Source organism: Rhinatrema bivittatum, chromosome 14, assembly GCF_901001135.1.
Source record: "Rhinatrema bivittatum chromosome 14, aRhiBiv1.1, whole genome shotgun sequence".
NCBI lineage: Eukaryota > Metazoa > Chordata > Amphibia > Gymnophiona > Rhinatrematidae > Rhinatrema > Rhinatrema bivittatum.
The window spans coordinates 35,749,835-35,773,748 of NC_042628.1; the positions used below are offsets into that span (position 1 = coordinate 35,749,835).

Here is a 23,914-nt window from a genome sequence, read left to right on the forward strand (position 1 = left end):
GAAAAGCCCGAGCCCTCGGCCTCCGGGCTGCCAGGACCGGATCCCCCTTCCTCGAGGAAGTGACCACCGCGGGCGCTACGGGCGCGGGAGGCTCCGGTGGTGGATCGAGGTCCAACTCCTTAATAACCTGTGGTAGGAGGTCCTCCAACTCTTCCTTCTGGAACAGCCGTAGTGTGTGCGGATCATCGCCTTCTGGAGTGGTGTCCCCTGGACCCGAGTCTGTCGGATCCGATCCAGGGGAAACGGGTCCTGTGCCCGCAGTCCCCGCGCTCCCCGGGAGCCTGGCGCGAGCTGGAGGGAGGGGGGCCCCCACACCCGCCGGAGCGGGGGGGGCCGGGGGAGACAGAGGGGCCCCCGCAGGTAGGGAGGGCCGCGGAATCTTGAGTGGAGGAGGTCCCGAGGGAGGCTCAAGGCTCTGTAGATATGCGGTGTGCAGCAACAGTATAAACTCTGGGGAAAACCCCTGTCTACCGGAGGGGGGCTCCGGGGGGGGGGCCCCCGGTGGGACCGTCTCCGGGTCTGATTCCGGGAGTAAATGTGGCGGGGACTCCCCCGCATCCCCGGTCCCAAACGCCGTCTGTTCCCCTTCAGGTGGTGCTGAGTGTAAAATGGCCGCCGTTCCCGCCAGGAATGGGGGAGGGGCCGGCCCCCGCCGCCCGGGCAGACCTGCTAAACGGGGGAAATCGATGAGGGGGCGCGAGGTGCCCTCCCCCCCGGGGAGACACCTCGCACAGATGCCCTCCCTCGAGATCCGCGAGCCCAGCTCGCCGCAAGCAGAGCAGCGCTCTGGCCGCGGCATCGGGGCTGAGCAGGAAAAGCAACGCCGGCAGAATAAAACACCCGGCAGAGCCTCGGGGGGGGCCGAGAACGGGAGCGCCGCTGCGGGAGGGGGCCCGGACGGCCTGCACAACCCGAAATGAGAAACAACGGCACCGCGGGGGGGCCTCCTGGCCGCACGACCCGCCGACGACGCTCTCCCTGCCTGCCTCTGCAGCCCACGAGGAGCCGCGAAAATGGCCGCGGGCAAGGGAGAGAAACGCGGAGGGGCCGGTCCTAGAGGCCTCCGCGAGCCCCTCCGTCGAAAATCAGCTGCAAGCAAGGGAAAAAAGCAAACAAAACAACACTCACTTACCCCGCTCGCAGGAGAGAAGAAGAAGAGAGAGCAAGACAGACACCGAGGGAAGCCACGCCTCCCAATTAGCCCTCTAACTTTTTTTTTTTTTTTTTTTTTTTTTTTAATTAAAACAAACTTGATCCAAAGAGAAGAAGTAGGCAGAGAGAAAGGCAAATCAGAGAAGAAATACAAGAAACTGCCTGAGGTAATCGGGAGCAACCCGGATTCACTACTCGCATCTGCTGGAGTCAGAAGATACTGAACTCCTGCAGAGGGGGTAGTAGCACTCCTGGTGACGCCCCCTCAAAGCTTTGGCTGACTCCATCTGCTGGATTGGGGACATAACCCACTGTCTGGACTGATCCAGGTACGTACAGGGAAATTCTGTTTTCTTAAAATGCATAGCCTCTGAGGTGGGTGTTCCCCTTGGAAACAACTTGCCACTGCTGGAGGAGTGACCCCTGAAAACAAACAGAAGCAACACTAAGGATATGGCCTCCTGGCCAGCAAGAGCACATATCACCTGTACATGCCCTCTGGCGTAGAGGGGGATATTTTTAAACTATCCACCGGAAGGCTCTTTGAATATATTTCCAAGTGCAAAGGGCTTCAAAATGTAACTTTTCTGTTGTCAGGCAGGAAGAAATAAAAGTTTAACAAATATTTATTAGAAAACTGCTGCAGCAACTTAGAGAGGGTGAAAGAATACTTTTATAAATGGAACATGTGTCAGTCCTTAAGGGACTAGAATTTATGACTTAATTATAGAGAACAATCCTTCCCTTTCTGTTACCTACAGACTTGACTTTTCTGTATAACTCATCTTACCTTCCCCCTTCCTTCCATAAAAATATTACAGATTGTAATGATTTTCTCCTCTGGAATAGAAACTCTGGTTCTTGGCATTCTCAGAGTGGCAGACTTGATTCCAGCCTATCATGAGGGGACAACCCTGATGGTTAACATAAGGCAGGGCAATGACCACAGCGTTTATAAAAAAAAAAATAAAAAATAATCAATTCTCCAAGCTTTCACTCTGTCTTCCGTTTCTTTGTGGGGCGTGCGTCTTTGTTGCAGGCACCGGATGCCTTCACGGGCTCCGATCCGAGGGTCTCCAGCAGTGATGGTTGTAGTTTCTGTGCCACTGCAAAGGCCCAGAGACACATCTCAACGCGATGAGGAGTCCACCCTGCTCCTGTGTCGGCTGGAACAGAACCCACAGATAGGAGCACCATGAATTGGTGGCGCACACAGAGAAACACATCAGCCTTCTGTCCCATCGCCCCTTCACTCCACTGTATCCCCAATTCTCTCGTCTGCTTATTTGGACTTCCAGCTCAACTGAACCTATCCAAGATGGAGCTCTGGAACCATGATAGTTCCAATATAGGTGGCATGTAAAATATTTTTCAAATAAATAAATACATTCTCTCTCCATTGCAGCATCATCCTCTCTGGTTGACAAGCATAGACTGCAGGTCCCCTGTGAGCCTGATGTTAGAGGGTCCTTACACTAGTTAGTAGTTGCTGCTGTTGAGCAATGGCTGGGGACTCTTTCCCTACCAAGTGACTCTGAAGCTGCCCCAAGGGAAACAGGAATCAAAGGCAAATCTCCCATGCACCAGTACTGCTGGGCCAACAGCTGGGCTTCGTGCACTCGTGTCATTTCCCTTTACCTTTTAAATTGCCAAAGTATCACAAAACTATAGCAGAGTGCAGTCTTTTACATGTAAATAGTATAAGATGTTCCTAGAGAAGCTGGAGGCAATCGTGAAATGTTGGACACAGCCAAAGGAAAATTGGTTCTTACTTGCTAATTTTCGTTCCTGTAGTACCACAGATCAGTCCAGACTCCTGGGTTTTGACTCCCTTCCAGCAGATGGAGACAGAGAAAATTTTGTAGGCACCGACGCTTAATCCAGTGGGCCACCTGCATCTCCTCAGTATCGATCCATACCCAAGAAAAAAATATTCAACAAAACTAACAAATCAACCCTAGCACATTCCCCGGAACAAGCAGAGGAAAAAGAAAATTTGTAATTAAGAACTGTAATTAAATTTGGAATACTTCTTGAAAACGATTAATGAGAAACCTGTGCCATTCTTCAGTATTATTAGCGGACTCTCCAAAACTCCTCTCCACCACTTGGCGGGACCCTGGACTGATCTGTGGTACTACAGGAATGAAAATTAGCAGGTGAGAACCAATTTTCTGTTCCCTGTACGTACCCAGATCAGTCCAGATTCCTGGGATGTACCAAAGCTTCCCTATCTGGGGTGGGACTGCGAGAGTCCCGCTTGAAGAACACTTTCACCAAAATTGCCAACGCCCGGGGCCTGGACGTCCAATCTGTAGCATCTGGCAAAGGTATGTAAAGACTTCCAAGTAGCCGCTCTGCAAATCTCTTGCGGCAAAGCCAGTTGGCACTCTGCAAAGGAAGCTGCCTGCGAACGGGCAGAATGAGCCCTTAACCCCTCCAGGATGGGTCAAATGTGATAGATATATGCGGAACCAATAGCCTCCTTCAACCAATGCGCTATCGTGGCCTTTTCACGCTTTCTGACCCTTTTTTGCACCACTGCATAGCACAAAACGTGATCTGACAATCTGAAACTGTTAGTGACTTCTAGATACTGCAACAAAGCCCTTCTGACATCCAGAAATCTCAATTCCTTAGCATGAATGAGTGTGACGGGGTCACTATGCCGGCCCAGGGAGGAAGGTTAAATTCCCCAGGAACTAAAAACCCCAGGGAAGAAATTTAAGAGGGAAGGAAAAATCAGGAGACAGGGAACGAGGGCGTCACATTGGTTCCTTTCCCCAGTAATAAAGAGACAAGAGACACAGGTGGGGGAGGAAAAAGCAAGTTTGCTTACCGTAAACGGTGTTTCCGTAGATAGCAGGATGAATTAACCATGCTGTCATGGGAACTGTAAATCAGGGTCCGGGAGGCGGAGCTTTACCAAGCAGAGGCTAGAGCTTTGCTCTCTGCAGCTGCGTGTGTATTCCTGCACAGGAAAGTAACAGATTCTCCTCAGTCTGTGATTAAGTTTAACGAAGTCGAGTAGGCGGTCGACTGCCAGGGAGGAGGGAGGGTCAGCATGGCTAATTCATCTTGCTATCTATGGAAACACCATTTACAGTAAGCAAACTTGCTTTTTCCCCGTTGATAGCAGGGCTGAATTAGCCATGCTGTCATGGAGTCCCAAGCTCCCAATCATGTTGTCTGTGGTGTGTATGTGTACGTGATCCATTTAACGTGGCAGTCACAGTGGACAGGAAGATAGAGACTGCAGGATTGCTTGCTCTATCTTCGCATCATTGACTGCTTGTTGATCAAGGCAGTAATGGGATGTGAAGGTATGCAGCGATGACCATGTAGCTGCCTTACAAATGTCTACAGGTTGCACATTCTTTAGATGCGCCAATGACGCAGCCACTGCCCGGACTTGGTGAGCCTTTGGAACAGAATGTAGATGTAGCTTCTGTTTCTCGTAGCAGAATTTGATGCACTGCGCTATCCAGTTGAAGATGGTGCGTTTAGCTACTGGTAGGCCAGGTGCTTTCAGATCGAAAGAGACAAATAATTGAGAAACATGGGAGTCAGAATGTGTTCTTTCTTTGTAGTATGCTAACGCTCTCTTGCAGTCCAGTGTATGCAGTCGTCTTTCCCTATCATTAGAATGAGGTTTAGGGTAAAAGATGAGTAGTTCTATGGCTTGTTTTAGATGGAATTGAGAAACCACCTTTGGGAGGAAGGATGGGTGAGTCCTGAGAACTACCTTTTGGTGACAAAACTGTAAATATAGCGCATAGTGGACCAAGGCTTGCAATTTACTGACTTGGCATGCGGATGTTACTGTTACAAGGAATACTACTTTCCATGTGAGGTTCAAACGGGGAAAGCATGAGTTGTTCTAAAACTTTGTTGAGGTTCCATGGAACTGGAGGTTTAGAGACCGGCGGACGAAGGTGAGTCAGCCCTTTAATGAAACGAGAAAGTAAGGGGTGACTGGAGATAGGGTGATTGTTAACTGGCCTATGATATGCCCCTATGGCACTAAGATGAACTTTAATGGATGACGTTGTTAGGCCAGCTGTGTATAGGGTATGAAGGTAATCCATGAGCAGCTCCGGTGAGCAGTCCAACGGTGCTATGCCATTGGAAAAGCACCAGGTAGAGTAGCGTTGCCATTTATAGCTATAATTCTTTCTAGTTGAGAGATTCCTGGATTCCAACAAGATGAGTTGGGTTGAAGTGGAAACTTCTTGCTGTTCCTGGAACAGTAGATCTGGTTGATTCCGGTAGTCGAATTGGGTCCTTGATTGACAGTCGAAGAAGGTAGCTGTACCACGGCTGTCTGGGCCAGGCTGGGGCTATGAGTATCAGTTGAGCCCTGTCTGCTATGCACTTTTGAATTGTCCTGGTAATGAGTGGTATGGGAGGAAAGGCATACAGGAGGCCTTTTGTCCACGGAAGGAAGAAGGCATCCTGAGCGATTCTGAGCTGGCAGGGTCGTATTGAGCAGAAGCTGGAAACTTGAGTGTTTATTTCTGTTGCAAAGAGATCTATCGATGGTGTCCCCCACTGTATGAAGATTCTTTGGGCTACCTCTGGATTGAGTGCCCATTCGTGTGGATGAAAGATGCGACTTAGCCTGTCCGCTCTTGTATTGGCTATTCCCGGTAGGTAAGTTGCTTGTAAATGTATGGAATGTCGATGAGCGTGCTCAAAGATTATCAGGGTCTCCTTGCACAGGGACCATGAACCGGACCCGCCTTGTTTGTTTATGTAAAACATCACCACCTGATTGTCCATGTAGATCATGACTCTGCGGCCCTTCAGGTGGTTTTGAAATACTTGGCTCTTGGGCAGGTTCACAACCCAGCCCAAGGATCTCAAGTTGTGCAAGACCACTTCCACCGCCTGTCTGCAGAGGTCCTCTGACTTCCCTCAGATTTATATTTCTCTTTTTGGAACTTCAAAGTGGATTACATTCAAGTACTGTAGGTATTTCCCTATCACCACGTGGCACCTGCCGAAAACAGAGATGGGATCGGGAGCTGCGAGACACGATTCGCCTAGAGCGACCTGCCCCCGGTGACAGAACGAAAGAAAAAGAATCACCATTTTTTTTTTTCTCTTAACTTTACCATCAAAAAGAAAAAGTTTACTTTCCTGAAAGAAGGGTGGCAGAGGCTTCCCACGATCCTTGCTGAAGGGGAGGGAACTGGACCACCAGCTTTCACCCCCGGTGCGACTGAAAGAGCAATTTAGGGTCCCCAGCCCCCTGCTCGTCCTATCCTACTACCAGGAGTGATGGCCCCACTAGGACCTGCCAACCTCCTGGCAGGAAAGTCTCAAAGCGTTTCAAAATATTCTAGTCCTCGAGGAGATGCAGGTGGCCCACCGGATTAAGAGGCGGTGCCTATGAAATTTTCTCTGACTCCATTTGCTGGAAGGGAGGCAAACCCAGGAGAGTCTGGACTGATCTGGGTACGTACAGGGAAAGCAATGGTTCCTGCACGAAAGTGAATAAAATGCTTTTATTTTTAATCGCAGTCTCCTGTGTGTTCTGTGCTGAGGGAGGAATCCTCTGGCCAGGCCAGCGGTCAGTTTTACTGTAAAAGCTGCCTACTAAGACCACCAATAGATCACAGATTTCACATAGGGAAAAATCTTCAAATTGTCTGCATTGGTACAAAGGGGGTGTGTACTTTATTTCCCACAGACTTTGAAAGTACACACGTGCTTTGGTACTTGACACGGGTACAACAAAGTTTGTGCAGTCACTTGCACTGTCATTTCTGCAATTAGAATTTGGCTGGCAAAGTACACTTGGGGGCGGATTTTCAGAGCCCTGCTCGCGTAAATCCGCCCAAAACCGGGCGGATTTACGCGAGCAGGGCCCTGCGCGCCGGGAAGCCTATTTTACATAGGCCTCCCGGCGCGCGCAGAGCCCCGGGACTCGCATAAGTCCCGGGGTTCTCCGAGGGGGGGCGTGTCGGGGGCGGGCCCGGTCGTCGCGGCGTTTCGGGGGCGTTTCGGCAGCGTTTTGGGGGCGGGTACGGGGGCGTGGCTACGGCCCGGGGGCGTGGCCGCGCCCTCCGTACCCGCCCCCAGGTCGCGGCCCGGCGCGCAGGAGGCCCGCTGGCGCGCGGGGATTTACGCCTCCCTCTGGGAGGCGTAAATCCCCCGACAAAGGTAAGGGGGGGGGTTTAGACAGGGCCGGGCGGGTGGGTTAGGTAGGGGAAGGGAGGGGAAGGTGAGGGGAGGGCAAAGGAAAGTTCCCTCCGAGGCCGCTCCGATTTCGGAGCGGCCTCGGAGGGAACGGGGGTAGGCTGCGCGGCTCGGCGCGCACAGGCTATACGAAATCGATAGCCTTGCGCGCGCCGATCCAGGATTTTAGCCGATACGCGCGACTACGCGCGTATCTACTAAAATCCAGCGTACTTTTGTTTGCGCCTGGAGCGCAAACAAAAGTAGGCTATTCGCGCTCGTCTGAAAATCTACCCCTTGTAGAATGCCATCTGTGCACAATCGTCTCCTCCTCCTCCACCTTCAGCAGGACCCCAGGAAGGCTTCCCTCTTGATGTGGCTAAAAGTGCATGCGTTCTGCAGCAACATGCGGACTTTTGGATGCACTGAGGGAGGGCCACGTTTCAGATTTGAAAAATGATCCACACGGAGAATGTGTGTAAATAAGGAGGGACTGCATGGGCCATGGTGTCCTATAGACACTACCAACATTAGAATGGGGACTGGGGACATCATGTTTTCGTCTAAGCCAGGATTTAATGACACCCCCTTGTATTCCAAAAGGACTTGTCCCATTCTGGGTCTATGGAAAAATGTTTTCCTGATTAAGGTTTTTAATTTTCGATCCATCCCTCCACACTATATTAGGGAATACTCTTTTTATGAGTCACTCGGTACCCCGGCAGGGGACACTCTTCTAGCCAATAATAAAGCAGTGCTGCAGCATGGTGCTAGAGACGATCTCTCTATGTCTCTCATATAACATGTTCAGCCGAGGTCCTATCTGCTCTGGGAACATCCCACGGCACTTTTTTTTTTTGCAAGAGTGGAACATTAATTCTGGTGCAATGACTAAATTCCAAACTTAAACTGTACAGAATGCACCTTTCCAGCCACAAGCTCGCCCTTACCTTTATTCAGTTTCCCGACACAGCTGCGGATTTTGTTGAGATACAGAATGTAATGCTTGAGGGTGTACTGTACAGGGTTTAGATTGGCAGACTCCACTGCCTCATCAGCCATAAATGCCACCTCCGCTGGGGCACCTGCGGCCAGTACAGCTGTGACAGGCAGAGCAGAAACCAATCAGCAGAGAAAGACACAGAGGGGCAGAAAAATAATGAGAGCGAGATGGATAGCGAGGACGCGAGGAAAAAGGGCACGAGGAGAAGCAAGGAAAAGGGAGGAGACACGACACCACACTGAACCTGTTAGCAAGCTATTCTAGGTCCAGCACTAATTTCTTAAATGTTTTCCCTTCTACTTCCAAACTGACAGGACACCACTGAATGTGTTTACCAATATCTATGAGATTTTTCATTCTATCTCCCCTTTCTGTCTCTCTCCACTCCATATTGCAAAGCTAAGATCTTGGAACCTCTTCATTTAATTAGCTCCTGCAGCCTGAAACTCACACAGCAACTGCAGAGAACAGAGCCAGCATCCAGATGTCTAATCACATTCAGAGCTGTGAACACAAGCACTAAGACTGCACTCAATGTCACGTAAGGCCTCGGTACTATCCCTAACACCCACTAAGGGTTAACACCGGTACCACTCGGAAGGTCTTACCCAGCATGTGTGCGTGTGCCCCTTCACCGGCAGCCTCCCACCCGCCACCTGGGTTCCTGCTTGCCTCTGGGCAAGTACCCTACCTATAAACTAACCCCTGCTGGTTTCTAGGATCACCAAGACCCCCACACAGTTCCTAGAAATGCACCAGAGAAAATATTGGGATCATGAATTAGTCTCGGGACAGAACTAACAAACTGAAGAGTTTATTAACAAAAAGCAGGAACGGGGAATAGGACAAAGAATTTGCCAACGATAACAGGTAAAAACAACAAGGATTTAAATAATAAATGCTAGCTAAAACCTTTCCACTATACTAATCAGAACCTGGGGAGCTTCAGGAAAGGATATCCACACAAGGCCTCAGCATAGAGATCTACTCTCTATACTTCCAGCCAAGACTACAGAATTCTAGCAACTTCAGGGCTAGTTCTCTGTTAACTGTGTCAGAAGGGTCAATCAGGGCACAAAGTACTAGCAATGGCTCTCTGACCAATGGCACTGCAAGATGTTACGGTTTACAGCTCCCTAAAGATACTAGGAGATTATACTGTCTGAGTACAGCAAGCATCCCAAGCCTCAGTTTCAACTACACTGTTGTAAAGGTCAGACACTACTGGCAGGCCAGCCCAAAGGCTACGAGCCTTCTCTGGAAGAAACACACGTGTCAGGGCAAAGCAAGAAATCAGGGTGCACATATTTCTCCATACAAAGCATTTTACAGGCAGGCCGCACAATTATTAACAATTGCTACAACTATGCATACATTTAGGTGCATACACCACCAAGTTATAGTTACCACATCAGTATTTCTCTCCCTCTCTCGCTCCCCCAAAGATCTGCCTTCAGTGGTTATTTATTTCTTACTGCCTTCACGTTCACCCCTGCCTTCCTCTTTCATTCCCCCACCTGATGCTGTGGCTGGTCCAATGGCCTTTAGCTGGCTTAGTTCAGTGATGGCTGCTTCCACATCTGGAAGGAGCTTGAATGCTCTCCGGGTGCAGCTCTCCACCATCTCACTGGAATTCATGGCCACCATCTGCTGCAGGCGTGGTCTGAACTTCCCTCTCTACAGGGGACATATAGGATATGCTCAGGATTAGGAACTCAGGATATTACTGCTGGATGAAGAACCGCATTAAGGTTCTCAAATCCAAACAATTTAGCACAACTGCAAACTGAAGAGAAGTTCTGCTGGGACCAAACCTAATTAAAGGGATAGCTAACGTTGGAGATTTGGAGTTAAAACCAACAAAAAGCCACTCACGAATCAGAATCTCCATCTCTCCCAATCACTAAACCAGCACAGTTTTGGGATCTCCTGCCCCAGCTTCTTTTTCCATCCAAGTCACTGGACTCGGGTTCTTCCAGATTACTCACCGTCAGCTTCCAGTCCATCAGCTTCACTAACTCATCCCTGGTCAAGTATTTCTCTTGTCGTCTCATGATCATGGCTGGCAGCTCCTCCTGGTACCTGCATTAAGGATCCAAACCAGGGAAAAAGTTAGCATGTGCTTGGGAATATAATGACTGTGATGGGAGCCCCCTAGCTACCGAATCTTCAGTAACAGAGGCCCAAGAGCCCTAGAATGAGCCTCACATTGCTAGCCCTTGCTGAGCCGGACAAGGTATTACTGCAAGGAGGCTTACACCGATCCAGCATTCTGTAGTGTTGCACATCCACTTCCGACAGACAAGAGAATGAGTAAGCATCATAAAATAAGGTAATTTCAAAGTCATTTCTGCAAGAAAAGCAGGACCTTATCCCCAGAAAATGGATTTTAGAAACTTTCCCTCTCTATGGGGCCCATGCAATAAAACAGATGCTCGTAGTGAGCGTCCGTTTTCCTAACGTGCACACAGCCACGTCTCCTGGGTGCCCGATGCTATATTTTAATGAGCTGCTGCATTAAATAGGATGCGCTGGGGAAGAATTAAGCGTCCCTAGCGCTCAAATGCATCGGGTGCCCAGGAGACGTGGCTCTGCGCCACAATTGCAACAGGCACTCAATACCAACGTCCATTTTATCCCACTTCAGGTTGATTCATGGACGCCCAATATACACGCACAATAGCAAGGGGTGAAATCGGCCTGGAGCATGTCTATTGTGCGTGTATATTAGGCATCCAGTATTTTTTTTTTCATCGAGCTGTTACATTATACCTTTATTCTTAAACACCACAAGCAGATGCTTAAGAATAAAGGTAGGAACCACACAGGGCACTATTTTTTAAATTTCTCCTGAGCCCTTAACTCGCGTATCGATCAAACACTAGCTCTGGGGCTGGAGTTAAATTTGCTGTGTTAAAAAGTGCACGTTGGGCGCCCTGCGATTTTCTGCATCTGGGTCGGGTAATAGATAAAGTTAGGGCAGTTCAGTTTGGAGAACAGACAACTGAGGGGAGGATACGACGGAGGCCTACAAAATCATGAAAGGACTTGAAAAAATTAACAAATAGATTATTTACTTTCTCGGCTAATAGAAGGACTAGGGGGCACTCCATGAAGTTAGCAAGTAGCTCATTTAAAACAAATCGAAGAAAGTTCTTTTTCACTTAATGCATAATTAAGCTCTGGAATTCATTGACAGAGGATGTGGTTACAGCAGTTAGTGTAACTGGGTTTAAAAAAGGTTTGGATAAGTTCCTAGAGGATAAATCCATAAACTGCTATTAATTAAGAAGCAATAAATAGTAGCTTGAGATTTATTTAATGTTTGGGTACTTGCCGCGTTCTTGTGACTTGGATTGGCGACTGTTGGAAACAGGATACTGGGCTTGATGGCCCCTTGGCCTGACCCAATATAGCAATTCTTATGTACACGTGATGAGCGCTATCAGCTACGCGTTTGTTTGGGCGAGTGTTTTGCATCCAAAATGCACATCCAACCACGCGTAAACCTGTGTGCTAAACTGAATGCACCTTATTGCATTGGCCTGTATATGTGGGTAAAGATATGCTTGCAGTGCCACCTCATATATAACTTTACCCACAATTCTCAAGGGCACGTTCGCACATACTTTTGAACATAGAATAGCATATGCCTGTTTTCTTGAAAAAAATACATGCGCAACGAAGGTGTTAAATAAGTGCAGGCAGTTTTGCTGGGATAATTTTCAAAGTGAAAGTATGTGCATACATTCATTTGGAAAATCTATGGGTAACAACCACCCTTGCACTGTGCACTTATGCAACCAGTTTTAAAATTACACCCCCTAATGGTTACCATTTATCCAGGGCTGGAAGCTTTTTCTGCTTTTCTCCTTTAGCTTTGATCACATCCCAATAGACATCAAAAACTGCTTTCCACACTGCAGGGTCTTCACAAGTATAGAGCCCCTCACTTAAAGGCATCTTCCAGAATACAAAAGGCACCAGGAATCACAGTCTTCTACTATAAATGAGAGAAAGACTTGAAAAGGAAAAGGCTTCTGTTGAGTGCAGGACTCTTGCAGCTTTAGGAAGATTCACTGCCATGCATGCACTTTTCACCCCAATGAGTTCCCCTTTAGTATTCATGTGTATTGCTCTCCTCATTGTTCAAAATATATCACACCGGTTCACATTCAGGTACTGTAGGTATTGCTCTATCCCCAGAGGGCTTACAATCTAAGTTTTTGTACCTGAGGCAATGGAGGGTAAAGTGACTTGCCCAAGGTCACAAGGAGCGAGAGTGGGACTTGAACCCTGGTCTCCTGGTTCATAGTCCACTGCTCTAACCACTAGGCTATTCCTCCTTTCCTTCTCTCACCCCAGCAGTTTCTTCATGCTCCTTTGGGCTTCCAACTCTATTAGAACTGACCTCCACTGGGCTACAGCACTATGAGCCTTCATTCACAACTACCTGAGTTTTATTGCCTGTTTAATAGTTCCCTTCCCACTATCCATTCGTATCAGTGCAGTGGCAATCATTGATCATGAACCATAGATTCCAACTCCCACACTGTGCCTGGCCATTAGGTGTCACTACTGTAAAACTGCACAGACTCCCTCCTCCAGGAATGGGAGCTGTGAACATTGCCTCTGCAGTATCCCAACTTAGAAGCAGAAGCCAGGCTTGGGCATCACTCCTAGGTATTCAGTGCACAGTGCTCCTAGTGGGCCAAAACACAGCATCTATGGTTGAGACAAACATTCACAATATACATAATCACCATGGTCCTAGCAGCCTGGTCATGCAAAGCAATGACAGCACCCACTCAACACTCCCACCAGCCCATTCACTATTTTCTAGTCATCTCCATCCAATCTCTGGTTCTTTAATAATTTATTTCCTGCTTCCAGGAATGGGAAAGAGGGAAAAAAACCCCAAAGATATCAAAGAAATTAGAAAAGATTGTGCATGAGACACATCGTGTGCATTTAACAAAAAAAACCCCTCAGCAGTAGAGAGTTTTGCATGATAACTGAGCTACACTAATAGCTTAACTAAAGCTTTTCTCCCATTCTGTGAGTGGGAAATAAACCTGATGAATCCGACCCTAGTACAAGTCACTCGTCTGAGCTGAGAATGAGGCTTTGGGCAAGTTATATTTGCCCAAGGTGCAGGGGCTTCATCCTGTCCTACTCACCTTTATTTTATCATAAAGTTTTATGTATTAAAATGCACCACCTGCTTATGTAAGCAGAGAGAAAGGAGGAAAGTCACCAGCCAATTTAAAAGGGAAATAAATCATTCACTGTCAGTCATACCAGAAGAGATGACAGATAAATCATATTGTCCCAAAATGGCAGGGAAGAATAAAGATAATATGACTTTAAAACAATCTTACTCAAAGGTAAGGCATAAGTAACTCCTATTGAGCAAGGTGAGACAGGAAAAATTGCCTCACGCTCATGGATCCAGAAACTGCCCCAGTCTAAAGAACAATGGAATCTCTAACCATCCAGGATCCTAACAGCAACATGTCCAGAAGGGGCTCATAAACGAAACTCCAGGACTCTCCATCCTTTCCTCTGGGGATTATCAGCCTTAGCTCATTTTACATTACCCATGAAGAAATCATAGCTCTGGAAAATTAGGCTGATTAAAAAGTTATCATCTAAAATTTGTTGATTTTTATTTCTATATATCCAACACCTCCCACCATACTACTTTCCTCTCTCCCAGGAATATGTTTCCCTCACTGCAAGAGGATCTCATTCTTTCCATCATGGGGCTCATAAACTTCCCAAGCTGAGCTCTACTGTAAGCTTTATAGAGCAGGGACTATCTTTATGTATGTTTGTACAGCGCTGTATATATCGTGTAGCGCTATTGAAATGTGTGGTGGTGGTAGTAGCTGAACAGAATTCTACCGTCAACTCGTTTCCAGCTTGTTCCCGGTAATTGAGACCCCTGTTGCTATTAACCATCCTCAACCCCATTAACTTTCTTTAGCTCCATCTCCCTCCCAAAAGCAAAACACATCTTACACAAAATTAATCCATGCTCCCTCCTTCCACCAACTCAGCAGTTACAGACAGGAAAAAAAAAATCCCCTGCCAGATAGTGTCTTTTTCTAGATAGGCACTCCCGAGCACAAGCTCGTTCACTCACTCACCAAGCTGTTACTATGGGACCCCAACACGTGCAAATCAAGCCACGCCCCTCCCGCCTGGTGACGTCACACAGTTTGGGTTCGGACACATACCCCCAAGCCTGAGTTTGGCCGGAGCGCAGAGGCGCCTTCGGGGGCGCTCACCACGGAGTCATCCATAAAAAAAGGCCTGACACGCACACCAGAAGGCGGGGAGTATTGGCTAACCCCCTCTTTTTAGGCATTAACATTTGCCGAGCTGTTAATTGGAAAAGCAACCATAAGAGGACAGGCGAAATATCCCGAAAGACTTAGAACCACAGCACCGCTCCGTCTCACCCTCCTGCCCAGGGCCGTAAACAACACCGGGCAGCCGGCAGGCGCAGACCGGAACTTCCGGTGACGGAGTGGCGTCTCGAGGATCCGGATACAATCGGAGAGGAAGAGGCGGTGGAAGAACGTGCGTGGTGGTGATTGGACGCGGAGGACTTGTGGGGCCGGAAGCCTTCATGCTGTTCGATCCGGGGCTCTTGGTCTCTAGAGTTGAGGCTGTCCGCGGCTGTGCCCAGGGCCCGGTTCCGGCATGAAGGGGAAGGAGGAAAAAGAGGGCGGGAGTCCGGAGAAGAGCGCTAGCGCTCAGGAGCTGAAGGAGCAGGGGAACAGACTGTTTGTCACCCGCAAGTATCAGGAGGCGGTGGCCTGTTACACCAAAGCCATCGTGAGTATAGCCGACCGTGGCTTATTAATGACTTCTACCCCCGTTTCTCCACGGATAAGGCTTTTCTGTGTTTTGTCTTAAATTCTGATACAGATTTTATCTCCAGACTGTGCAATGCATCCATTTCTGCGTCTGCTCCCTGTCTGCTTGGTATCATCATTCCTTGTTTTATAGTGAAAAAGCCTATTGTGAATTATTTACATCTATGCGTATTCTATTTGCACTGCCACATTCTTCTCCAGAATTTACATGTTTAGGTTCTAAGTTCTCTCACTTAAGAGCATGACTTGTCATACTGGGACAGACAAAGGTCCATCAAGCCCAGTATCTTGTTGTCTAACAGTGGCCAATCCAGGTCACAGGTACCTGGCAGGATCCCAAGGGGTAGATAGGGTACAAGTTGCTTAGCCCAAGAATAAACTGTAACTCTACCTTTATGGGTAATGGTTCCTCCAGGAACTCGTGCAAACCTTTTTTTTAAACACAGCTATACCAATTGCTTTCACCACATCTACTAGTAACAAATTCATAGGGAATTTGGTGTAAAGCCTCGTTATTCTGGTTGTCCTTACGCATTGCCTGTACTCTGCATACTGAGTTCATAAGAACATAAAAGTTGCTATACTGGGTCAGCTCAAGGGTCCCTCAAGCAGTGGCCAATCCAGGATACAAGTACCTGGCAAATACTCAAACATTTAAATAGATCCCATTCTACTAATGTCAGTAATAAGCAGCCATTTCCTAAGTCAACTCAATTAATAGTTTATTAACTTCTCTTCCAGGGACTTATCCAAACCTTTTTTTTTTTTAACCCAGATAAGCTAACTGCCTTAACTACATCCTCTGGCAATGAATAGAGTTTAATTATGCGTCGAGTAAGAGAGAGTTTTCTATGATTCTGTTTTAAATGTGCTACTTGCAAACTTCATTGTGTTCTTCCTAGTCCTTTTGTTATCTGAAAGGGTAAACTGATTTACATTAACCCATTCTAGTCCACTCATGATTTTATAGCCCTGCATCATATACCCTCTCAGCCATTTCTTCAAGCTGAGCAGCCCTAACCTCTTTAGCTTTCTCTCATAGAGGAGCTGTTTCAGCCCCTTTTATTATTTTAATTGCCCCTCCAGTGCATCTATGTGTGTGTGTTGTTTTTTTTCAACCAGAATTGCACACACTATTATTCAATGTGTGGTCTCACCATGGAGTGATACAGAGGCATTATGATAATTCTTTGTTTTATTCTCATTCCCTTCCTAACATTCTGTTTGCTTTTTTAACCACTGCAGTACACTGGGCCAATGATTTCAAAGTATTGTCCACTATGACATCTAGATCTTTTTCCTGGTTGGTAACTCCTCTCATCATGTAATTACAGCATGGATTATTTTTTCCTTTATACATCACCTTGCACTGACTACAGTACTCTAGATGGGGTCTCACCAGTACCTATACCAAATTGTAATTTCCTCCATTTTTCTCTCATATCTTTCTGCAGTCACCTTAGCTTTCCATCGGTTCTTATCCCTGCCTTTTTACACTATTTAGCACTGTGAAAGTCATTAGATACTAATAGTAAAAGCCTGTCGAAGGCTGGGGAAATACTATGAAATTTCAAAAGTGTGTAATTGAGATGTATTGATAGAATCGCAATTTCGTCACACTTTTAAAGCCCTTTTGATCCCTTTACTCTTCTGTCCCCCACATGAATGACTCACCCTGGTTCCTCCTCTCTCTCTCGCCATGACCCCCCTCACTCACCCTTGTTTCCCACGAACCCCTCACTCACCCTGGTCCACTACTTCCACACATATGCACAAATCCCTCATTCACCTTGCTTTACTCTTTCTCCTTATCCCCCAGACTCTTCAGTTATTATGGTTCCCCCACATCCCCATCCCTGGTTCACTCACTTCACCCCGTGATTCCCAGTTGGTTTATTATTTTTCCCCTCACCTTTCCATCTCCAGTTCACTCTCTCCCTGCCTCCCCAGACTCCTCCCCTCACTTACCAGCGCCTGCCTGCCAAACAGGCAGAAGAGGATGGCAGCCTCTCCAACATCACCTCTTCTGCCAGGGCCCGAGCATCATGTTTGAGTCACGTGGATCAAAGTGTGTCATTTGAGCCCTGGCAGGGGAGGAGGACACAGTGAAGGCACTGCAAGGCCAATGTCCTCTTCCTCTTGTTTAGCCGATAGGAGCTAGTGAGTGAAGGGGGAAAGAGTGCATTGTACTGTCCACTGCCACCAATGTTTCTCTTCTATGGTGGGCTCAAGTTTCATAAAGAGAGGGTTGGAGCTGTGGGGTGGCAGAGCTCAGTTTGCATACAGTGATGCAGGGGTGGGGCAACTTTCCTGTTAGATGATAACCAGGTCCTGATCTGTTTAGTAGTTTTCAGCACCTTCCCTATCATGTATGTTTTCCTGGGATTCTGTACTCCAAAATGCATAAGACTACTTTCTTGCATTTTGGTTACTGACATTTCCCCCACCCCATTCTCTCTGGTGTGACATCCATATTTCAGATTCTGGTATTATGTGCTGAACCCCACCCACAACCTACCTTTCAAACTACTCTCCAGTATCATTTTTTAAAAAGTTTGACAAGAATTGGCTTCTCTTATCTGATAGAGCATCCTGGAAATCTCAGCTAACTGGCATGAACGTTTAGTTCCCTAATATAAAGCATATGACATCAAGTGCTTTGCCATCAGCCAAGAATAAAATATTTAGATGACTTTCATTCTGTCAGTTTTTTTCGTCTGTTAGCCATTGATCACATGTAATATTTTAAAATCTTGCCACGATTTATTTAGAAGTTGCATTGTCAAGGACATGCATAAAGCATCAGAACTGGGTAGCTCCAAAATTGCAAAAGTAGGAGCTAGCTAAAGACCATAGAACTCATTCAAACCCTTAGTACAGCTACATATCATTCACAGAAAACTTTGTGCAGTCATCCTGGCTGCTTTTCCAACACATACTCCCATAAAAAGGAACCTATCTTCTTGGTTTTCTTTAAGCTAGCTTCCCTACACAGTCATTGCTGTGAAAGTCCAGTAACCTGAATACATTTGTTGCTGTGCAGACAAGAGAAGAGAGCTATAAAATTTCTTTGGAAACTTTACTATTTGAGAATTGGTGACCAACTCTGTTTTCTTTTTCATCGGGGTCAGTTTCAACTTGCATTAGGTGGCCTGATTTCAAAAGGGGTTTTCTATAGGTTTTTTCTTTTAGCAGTTTTATGTTATGTGCTATTCAGAGTATATAGAGAGCAGTAGAAGGGAAATCATAGGTTTACCAAGCTCTATACCCAAAAACACATGTGAACCTAGTTTATTTTTAACATTCAGAGCACTTCTCCAGATGTTTGTCATGTTATGGCTCAGCTCTACTCCTTGGCCACTCACAGGGTCCTGCTCAGCACTGCTCAGGCCCACTGGTGCCTACCATCTGCCAACTCTGTTCCTGCTAGCATCTGCGCAAGTACCCTGCCCACATAGTATTCCCTGCGGATTTCTAGGCACAATGAGACCCCACACAACGTAGGGTTCACACAGTTCCTAGAAATACATCCACAGACCAATTACAGAAAAATTACAGAAAAAATTATGACTCTGTCTCAGGACAGATAGAGCTTACAAACTATTGAGTAGATATAGGAACAGTGAATGGAAAAAATAGACAATTTGCAATCAAAAATGGGTAAAATAAGGAGATGCAATCTACTAGCCAATTAAATAATGTCTGTTTGGCAACAGCATTTGTTAGTATAAAAAACCCCCAAAAAGTTGTGTGAATATTCTATAGGTTTCAGTCCACTCCAGGTAGAAGGCCAAGGCTCTCTTGCAGTTCAAAGTATGGAGTACTGGTTCACCTTAATTTAATTCCACCTTTTTATGATGCTTCAAAGTGTATTACATTCAGATAGTCCTTTTCTTTCCACACATTCATATTTCACTACTGTTTCCCAGAGTAACATCAGGTTTGGCCAGTCTATCCTGCAGAATTTGTTTGTAGAACCCAATTTCACTCCCTCCAAGGTAAAATTGGTTCTTACCTGCTAATTTCCTTTCCTTTAGTCCTGACAGACCAGTCCAGACCAACGGGGAATTTTCAATCCTACCAGCAGGTTGAGGCATGGAACAAATTCCTTGCTTTCATGACGCCCCTCTATATAACATGGACTGATCAACACCAGTCAGAGGAGGCATCAGTAGTCTATTGCCTGTGCTGACTGTGCATTCCTTCTAGCTAAGCATATGTAATGGAGTATCCTCTTTCACTGGGTACGTACTCTGTTTCCGTCTGTTCTTTCCCCAGAGTGATTGTTAAACACTTTCTTTTCATTGTGTTTAAGGTCTGGCAAAAAGGAATGTATTAAGAATAAACAAAATAAAAAAAATCTGAGCATCAGTGTTACTCTTCCCCTTCCTTGGGTTTCTACAGCTTAGGGAATATTGACCTTTCTTACCCCCTAGTTCCAATATCTTCCCATCCTTTATGCTTATACAAAATGAAGCAAAGAAAAGAAAATTCCTCTTAGGGATGGTTCTGGACTGGTCTGTCAGGAGTTAAAGGAAAGGAAATTAGCAGGTAAGAACCAATTTCACCTTCCTTCATGCCCAGGGGGGACTGAATCTGGTGGGCCATGTCAAAGATTACTCTGTCCGAACTGTGGCAGTGTTGGTAGCTCACATAAAATAAGTCTCTATGGAGGAGATCTGTAAGGCTGCAACATGGAGATCCCTAGAGGGCTTACCACATAAACTTGTACCTGAGGCAGTGGAAGGTAAAGTGACTTGCTCAAGATCACAAGGAGTATCATCAGGATTTGAACCTAGGCCACTGATCTAACCATTAGACTACTCCTTCACTGTAGTCTAATGGAGGCCAGTTTTGATTGAGCTGGAGACCTAAGGGAACAGAAGAAAACTGCAGGGCTCAATAAATACAATTTTGTGGTGGGGCAGGAGCATCTTTGTACTGCAATCCAAGTTCTCCTAGAGTCTGCAGTAAGACTCCTGTTCTTCAGAAAGCCCTCTGTCATTGCTGGATTGGGTGGTCCTAATTCTTTGAACCCCCCCAGTACTTTAATCATAAATCTGGCAGCTTCCTTCTTCACCCTAGAATTGTACACAGATAGTACAGCAATGAAGCTTTTAAAAGGTTTGTCTGAATATTGCAGTTCTACAGACACTGCAGTGTGTCTCAAGGCATCGAACATCAGAAGTTTGTATGTCTATTCAGGAATTGACATCTGTATAATAAAATCTAAAAGCAAAACTGGTAGGTGGAGAAGAGGAGAGAAAAACTAACAAGTATTATCAGGCTCTCAAATTAGAAGCACATTGGCTGAAACCAAATTAAATCTCATGTGGCCAGGGGAAAATGTTGGCAGGATGATGAAATTTGGTATAAGATGTATAAATTACTAGAATCTGCAGCTCCCTGATCCTATGTGCGGAAGTAACCACCACCAAAAACACAACTTTCCAAGTCAGGTACTTCTGCTCACTGGAGCTGAGTGACTCAAAGGGAACTTTTTATCAGCTGGGATAGAACCACATTGAGGTCCCAAGACATGGCTGAGAAGCTTCAAATGAAGCAGGCTGTGCATGATTCGGACAACCAAAGGCTGCACAGAGATGGGTCTACCTGCCCCCCCACCCTCGGCAGTCCTTGATGTCGTGGCGTGGTGGAAACGCCGTTGCCGTTCCCTTTGCAGCACTGCCTCGCAGCAGACACGCCGCCGCCAGCTGCTTCCTCCTTCCCAGGTCTCTAGGTGCGCGCTCCCCGGCTAGATTTAAAGGGGCCGCGGTGTGCTGAGGCTGCCAGCCCATTCTGGTGACGTCATCCACCAGGACCTACTTAAGGCAAGCTCTGGCAGTCAGAGCTTGCCTTTGCAATAGGTTCCCTCGTTCCCTATTGCCTCCTGGTGACTCTTCAGGTTCCTGAACCCTCTTACCTTTGGATCGCTTCCTTGAACTTTTTCTGCATCGCTTGACCTTGCCTGCCTTCTCCGTGCCTTGACCATTGCTATGCCTGACCACGCCTGCTATCTCTGTGTCCTGACCATTGCTACGAACAACTACGCTATAGACTTCCTTGAGTCCAGAGTTCTCTGTTGCTTGCTTCAGCTTCTACTTGCCGCCAGCCTCAATTCTTGCCAAGCAGTGACGCCTCTGTCCCTATCCTCTGGACGTGAACTGCTAAGCCTTGGGCCTTTCGTTGCTTGGGCACCTTCAGTCTCTCTTCGTTCCTTGGCATCTGAGTTCCTGTATCGAATCCCGTCTAGGATAGAACTTCGCCATCTACCGGCTGCTAACTCTGGGATGAATTACCCCTTACTTCCAGCTAACCCTGAGGCCCGCCTAAATCCTGCCAGCCCCGGCACCCAAAGGCTCAACCTGAGGGGAATGTGGGCTGGTATAGGTGAAGCTCTTCTTATGCAGAGATGTACCAAGGGAGTTATGTGTACAGTTGATACCATAAGGCCCAACATTCTCGTCATCTTGCATGCTGATGTCTGCTGACTCATCTGGAGCCTTTCTACTGTGGATATTAAGATCATAGCCCTGTTTTGAAGAAGGAAGACTCTTGCTGAGTCATGTCTAGTAAAGCTCCAGTAATCTCCATTTGAGATGATGGGCTCAAGTGGAGTAGTTGATGACAAACCTCAGTAACTGCAACATCAGGATGGTCTTGCACATCAATTCTATGGCACCCACATACAATGAACTCTTAACCAGCTAGTTGTCCAAAAAGAAATACATGTGCATCCTTGGTTTTGCGCAAGTATGTTGCCATCATGGCAGGACATTAGATGTAGACACAAGGTACTGATGGTAGGCCAAAAGGCAGCATGCAACTGGAGGTGACAGTCTTCCACAACCAATCTGAGAGATTTCCTGTGATGGGGGAAAAATCTCTGTGGGTGTAAACATCCTTGCCCCTTTTTAAAGAAAGTTTCCCTGGACACCTTAATTCCCTATCATGAACTTTTTTTTGTTTTTTTTGGAAACTTATTCAAGGCCTTTAGGTCTAGGATGTGACAAAGTCTTCCTGTTTTCTTTGGAGCTCTTTTTAAAGCAATTTGTGATGTGGTGAGTGACCCCCAGCTAGGTGATTTGGCGTAAGACCCAATAGATGTAATATGTACCTCTTTTATGAGGCCGAGTACCTACTTGTTTAAAGACATACTGAGCCAATGGTTTATGTAAAACCTTAGCCTGCCTTCAATGGGCAGGTACGGGAATACAGACTGTGCTGTCTATGATCTAGTCAAAACCCTGTCCCAGGCATAGCCAGCACCGCAGTCAATGTGTTATAGACCAACTACTTCCTAGGATGGGCCTCAAGGGCCTGCTGAATACAGGTCTAGGGGGTAGAGGATAATGCCTCTCTTGCCCCTGGTAGAGGAGGGTAGGTATGGAATGGCTGTAGAAAGCTGCTGAAGCATTGTACAGTGTTCACATTTTTGTGCTACTGCTTCATTAACTCTATCTCTGAAGAAATTCTGTCCAGTGCACAAGCATATCCTCAAACCCTTCCTGGACCTCAGGTTGGAGGTCTGAGGCCCACAGCAAGGAGAATCTGTGGGCACCAATCTCATTTGGAAAGCATAAAAGATCGAGCAGACCATGTGCTTTTGTACTCTGTTTCCTTTTCCACTAGTGACTGGGTTTCCTGCTTCTGAAGAAGCTGCTCAGACTATCCCTTGCATCTGCTTCAGTAGGTCCTACAAGTATTGGCCCATGAAGAACTGGTAGGAGGCTATGCAGGCATTTAGTATAGACCCCTAAAACACCTTCCTCCCAAGAGTGGCTGGGGTTCTAGAATCCTTCACTGGCGACAGGAATGGGTCTTGATCCTATTGTCTCTCTTGAGAGCCGATTTGACCACCACAAATTGGTGTGGTAGCTGCTTTTTTTGAATCTGGGAGCTTTCTAGATGAGAATTAATGTCTGCCTTTTTGTTCACAGGAGCCACAGTGAGGAGGTTCTCCCACATCCTTATGTACACCTCGTGAAGGATTTTGTGAAATGGGACTTCCATGAATTCTTTGGGGGCTCCACAAGCTGGAGGATTTTCATTATCTTTTTTTCAGGTTTCATCCACCATCTGTATAATGAAACCAGTGAAGGTGGAGGGGACTTCCTTCTCTCTGGGGGAGGAGAAGAATTAGAGGGAAGAGAGGTTAATTCCTTGTCATCAGAGGCATCACTGGATTTATAGTTGTACCCCCCCAAGAAAGTCCAGAATCGGACCCTGAATGGATAAAGACCCCAACTTTATCCATCTGGCAGACAAGGCCTTGGAGAAGAATACATTAGACTGCTTGACTCTGGCATCTCAGGGAAGCTTTCTCCCTCGATGGACTGGAAATCGCCATTGGGGTGGCTGCCATTGACATAGATTTCCTTCCAGGAACTGGCATTGGCACTAGTGCTAGGCAGCTGGAGGGTCTCGTGCAGCAATTCAGCTTCAGCCTATGCTGGTTCTGATGCCCTAGATGCTGGAGCACCGAGGCCTTGCCCAAGGCCTACTGTATCTTTTTGTCTAGCTTCTCCTTAAAGATAGCTGATACCAACACTGACTGTTAAGCAGGAGGGGTGGCCATATCTTCCTGGGAATTGAGAGGTGCATCAGTAGCTGACACGGACACCTTGGCGATTGGAGCAGTTCCCAGGATTTCAGGGATGATGAGCTCTACTTTCCACAGAACCACTTT

The 23,914-nt window shown here is 46.9% G+C and overlaps 2 protein-coding genes across 4 annotated transcripts in view; one reads left to right on the plus strand and one right to left on the minus strand.

Moving 5' to 3' along the window:
• Positions 1-1,762: 1,762 nt before the first annotated feature.
• On the minus strand, positions 1,763-14,892 carry LOC115076237. 3 transcript variants are annotated; one of them, XM_029577461.1, is made up of 6 exons: positions 14,806-14,892; positions 12,174-12,341; positions 10,327-10,420; positions 9,856-10,015; positions 8,286-8,435; positions 1,763-2,318 (listed from the first exon to the last, which is right to left on the minus strand). In XM_029577461.1, the coding sequence occupies exons 2-6, from the start codon at positions 12,299-12,301 to the stop codon at positions 2,146-2,148; spliced, it is 705 nt and encodes a 234-aa protein (XP_029433321.1). In that variant the 5' UTR covers positions 12,302-12,341; positions 14,806-14,892; the 3' UTR covers positions 1,763-2,145. The 3 variants fall into 3 exon arrangements, with proteins under 3 accessions (XP_029433321.1, XP_029433320.1, XP_029433319.1); XM_029577460.1 differs by having other exon boundaries at positions 12,174-12,338; positions 14,581-14,841; XM_029577459.1 differs by having other exon boundaries at positions 14,581-14,839.
• Positions 14,893-14,912: 20 nt separating this feature from the next.
• STUB1 (STIP1 homology and U-box containing protein 1) overlaps positions 14,913-23,914 on the plus strand; it is a 45,138-nt gene continuing 36,136 nt past the window's right edge. The window contains exon 1 of the mRNA XM_029577458.1: positions 14,913-15,184. Coding sequence (XP_029433318.1) covers positions 15,050-15,184 — 135 coding nt within the window. The 5' untranslated portion in view covers positions 14,913-15,049. The remainder of the gene's footprint in view (positions 15,185-23,914) is intronic.

What these genes read in the sequence shown, in the direction of transcription:
- LOC115076237 (XM_029577461.1), bottom strand. Translation starts at nt 12,301, where the DNA reads ATGCCTTTAAGTGAGGGGCTCTATACTTGTGAAGACCCTGCAGTGTGG. An exon ending in CTTCCAGCCCTGGATAAATG is followed by an intron (nt 10,421 to 12,173) that starts GTAACCATTAGG and finishes TCCTTAATGCAG; the next exon opens with GTACCAGGAGGAGCTGCCAG. An exon ending in TGTCGGGAAACTGAATAAAG is followed by an intron (nt 2,319 to 8,285) that starts GTAAGGGCGAGC and finishes GTTCTGTTCCAG; the next exon opens with CCGACACAGGAGCAGGGTGG.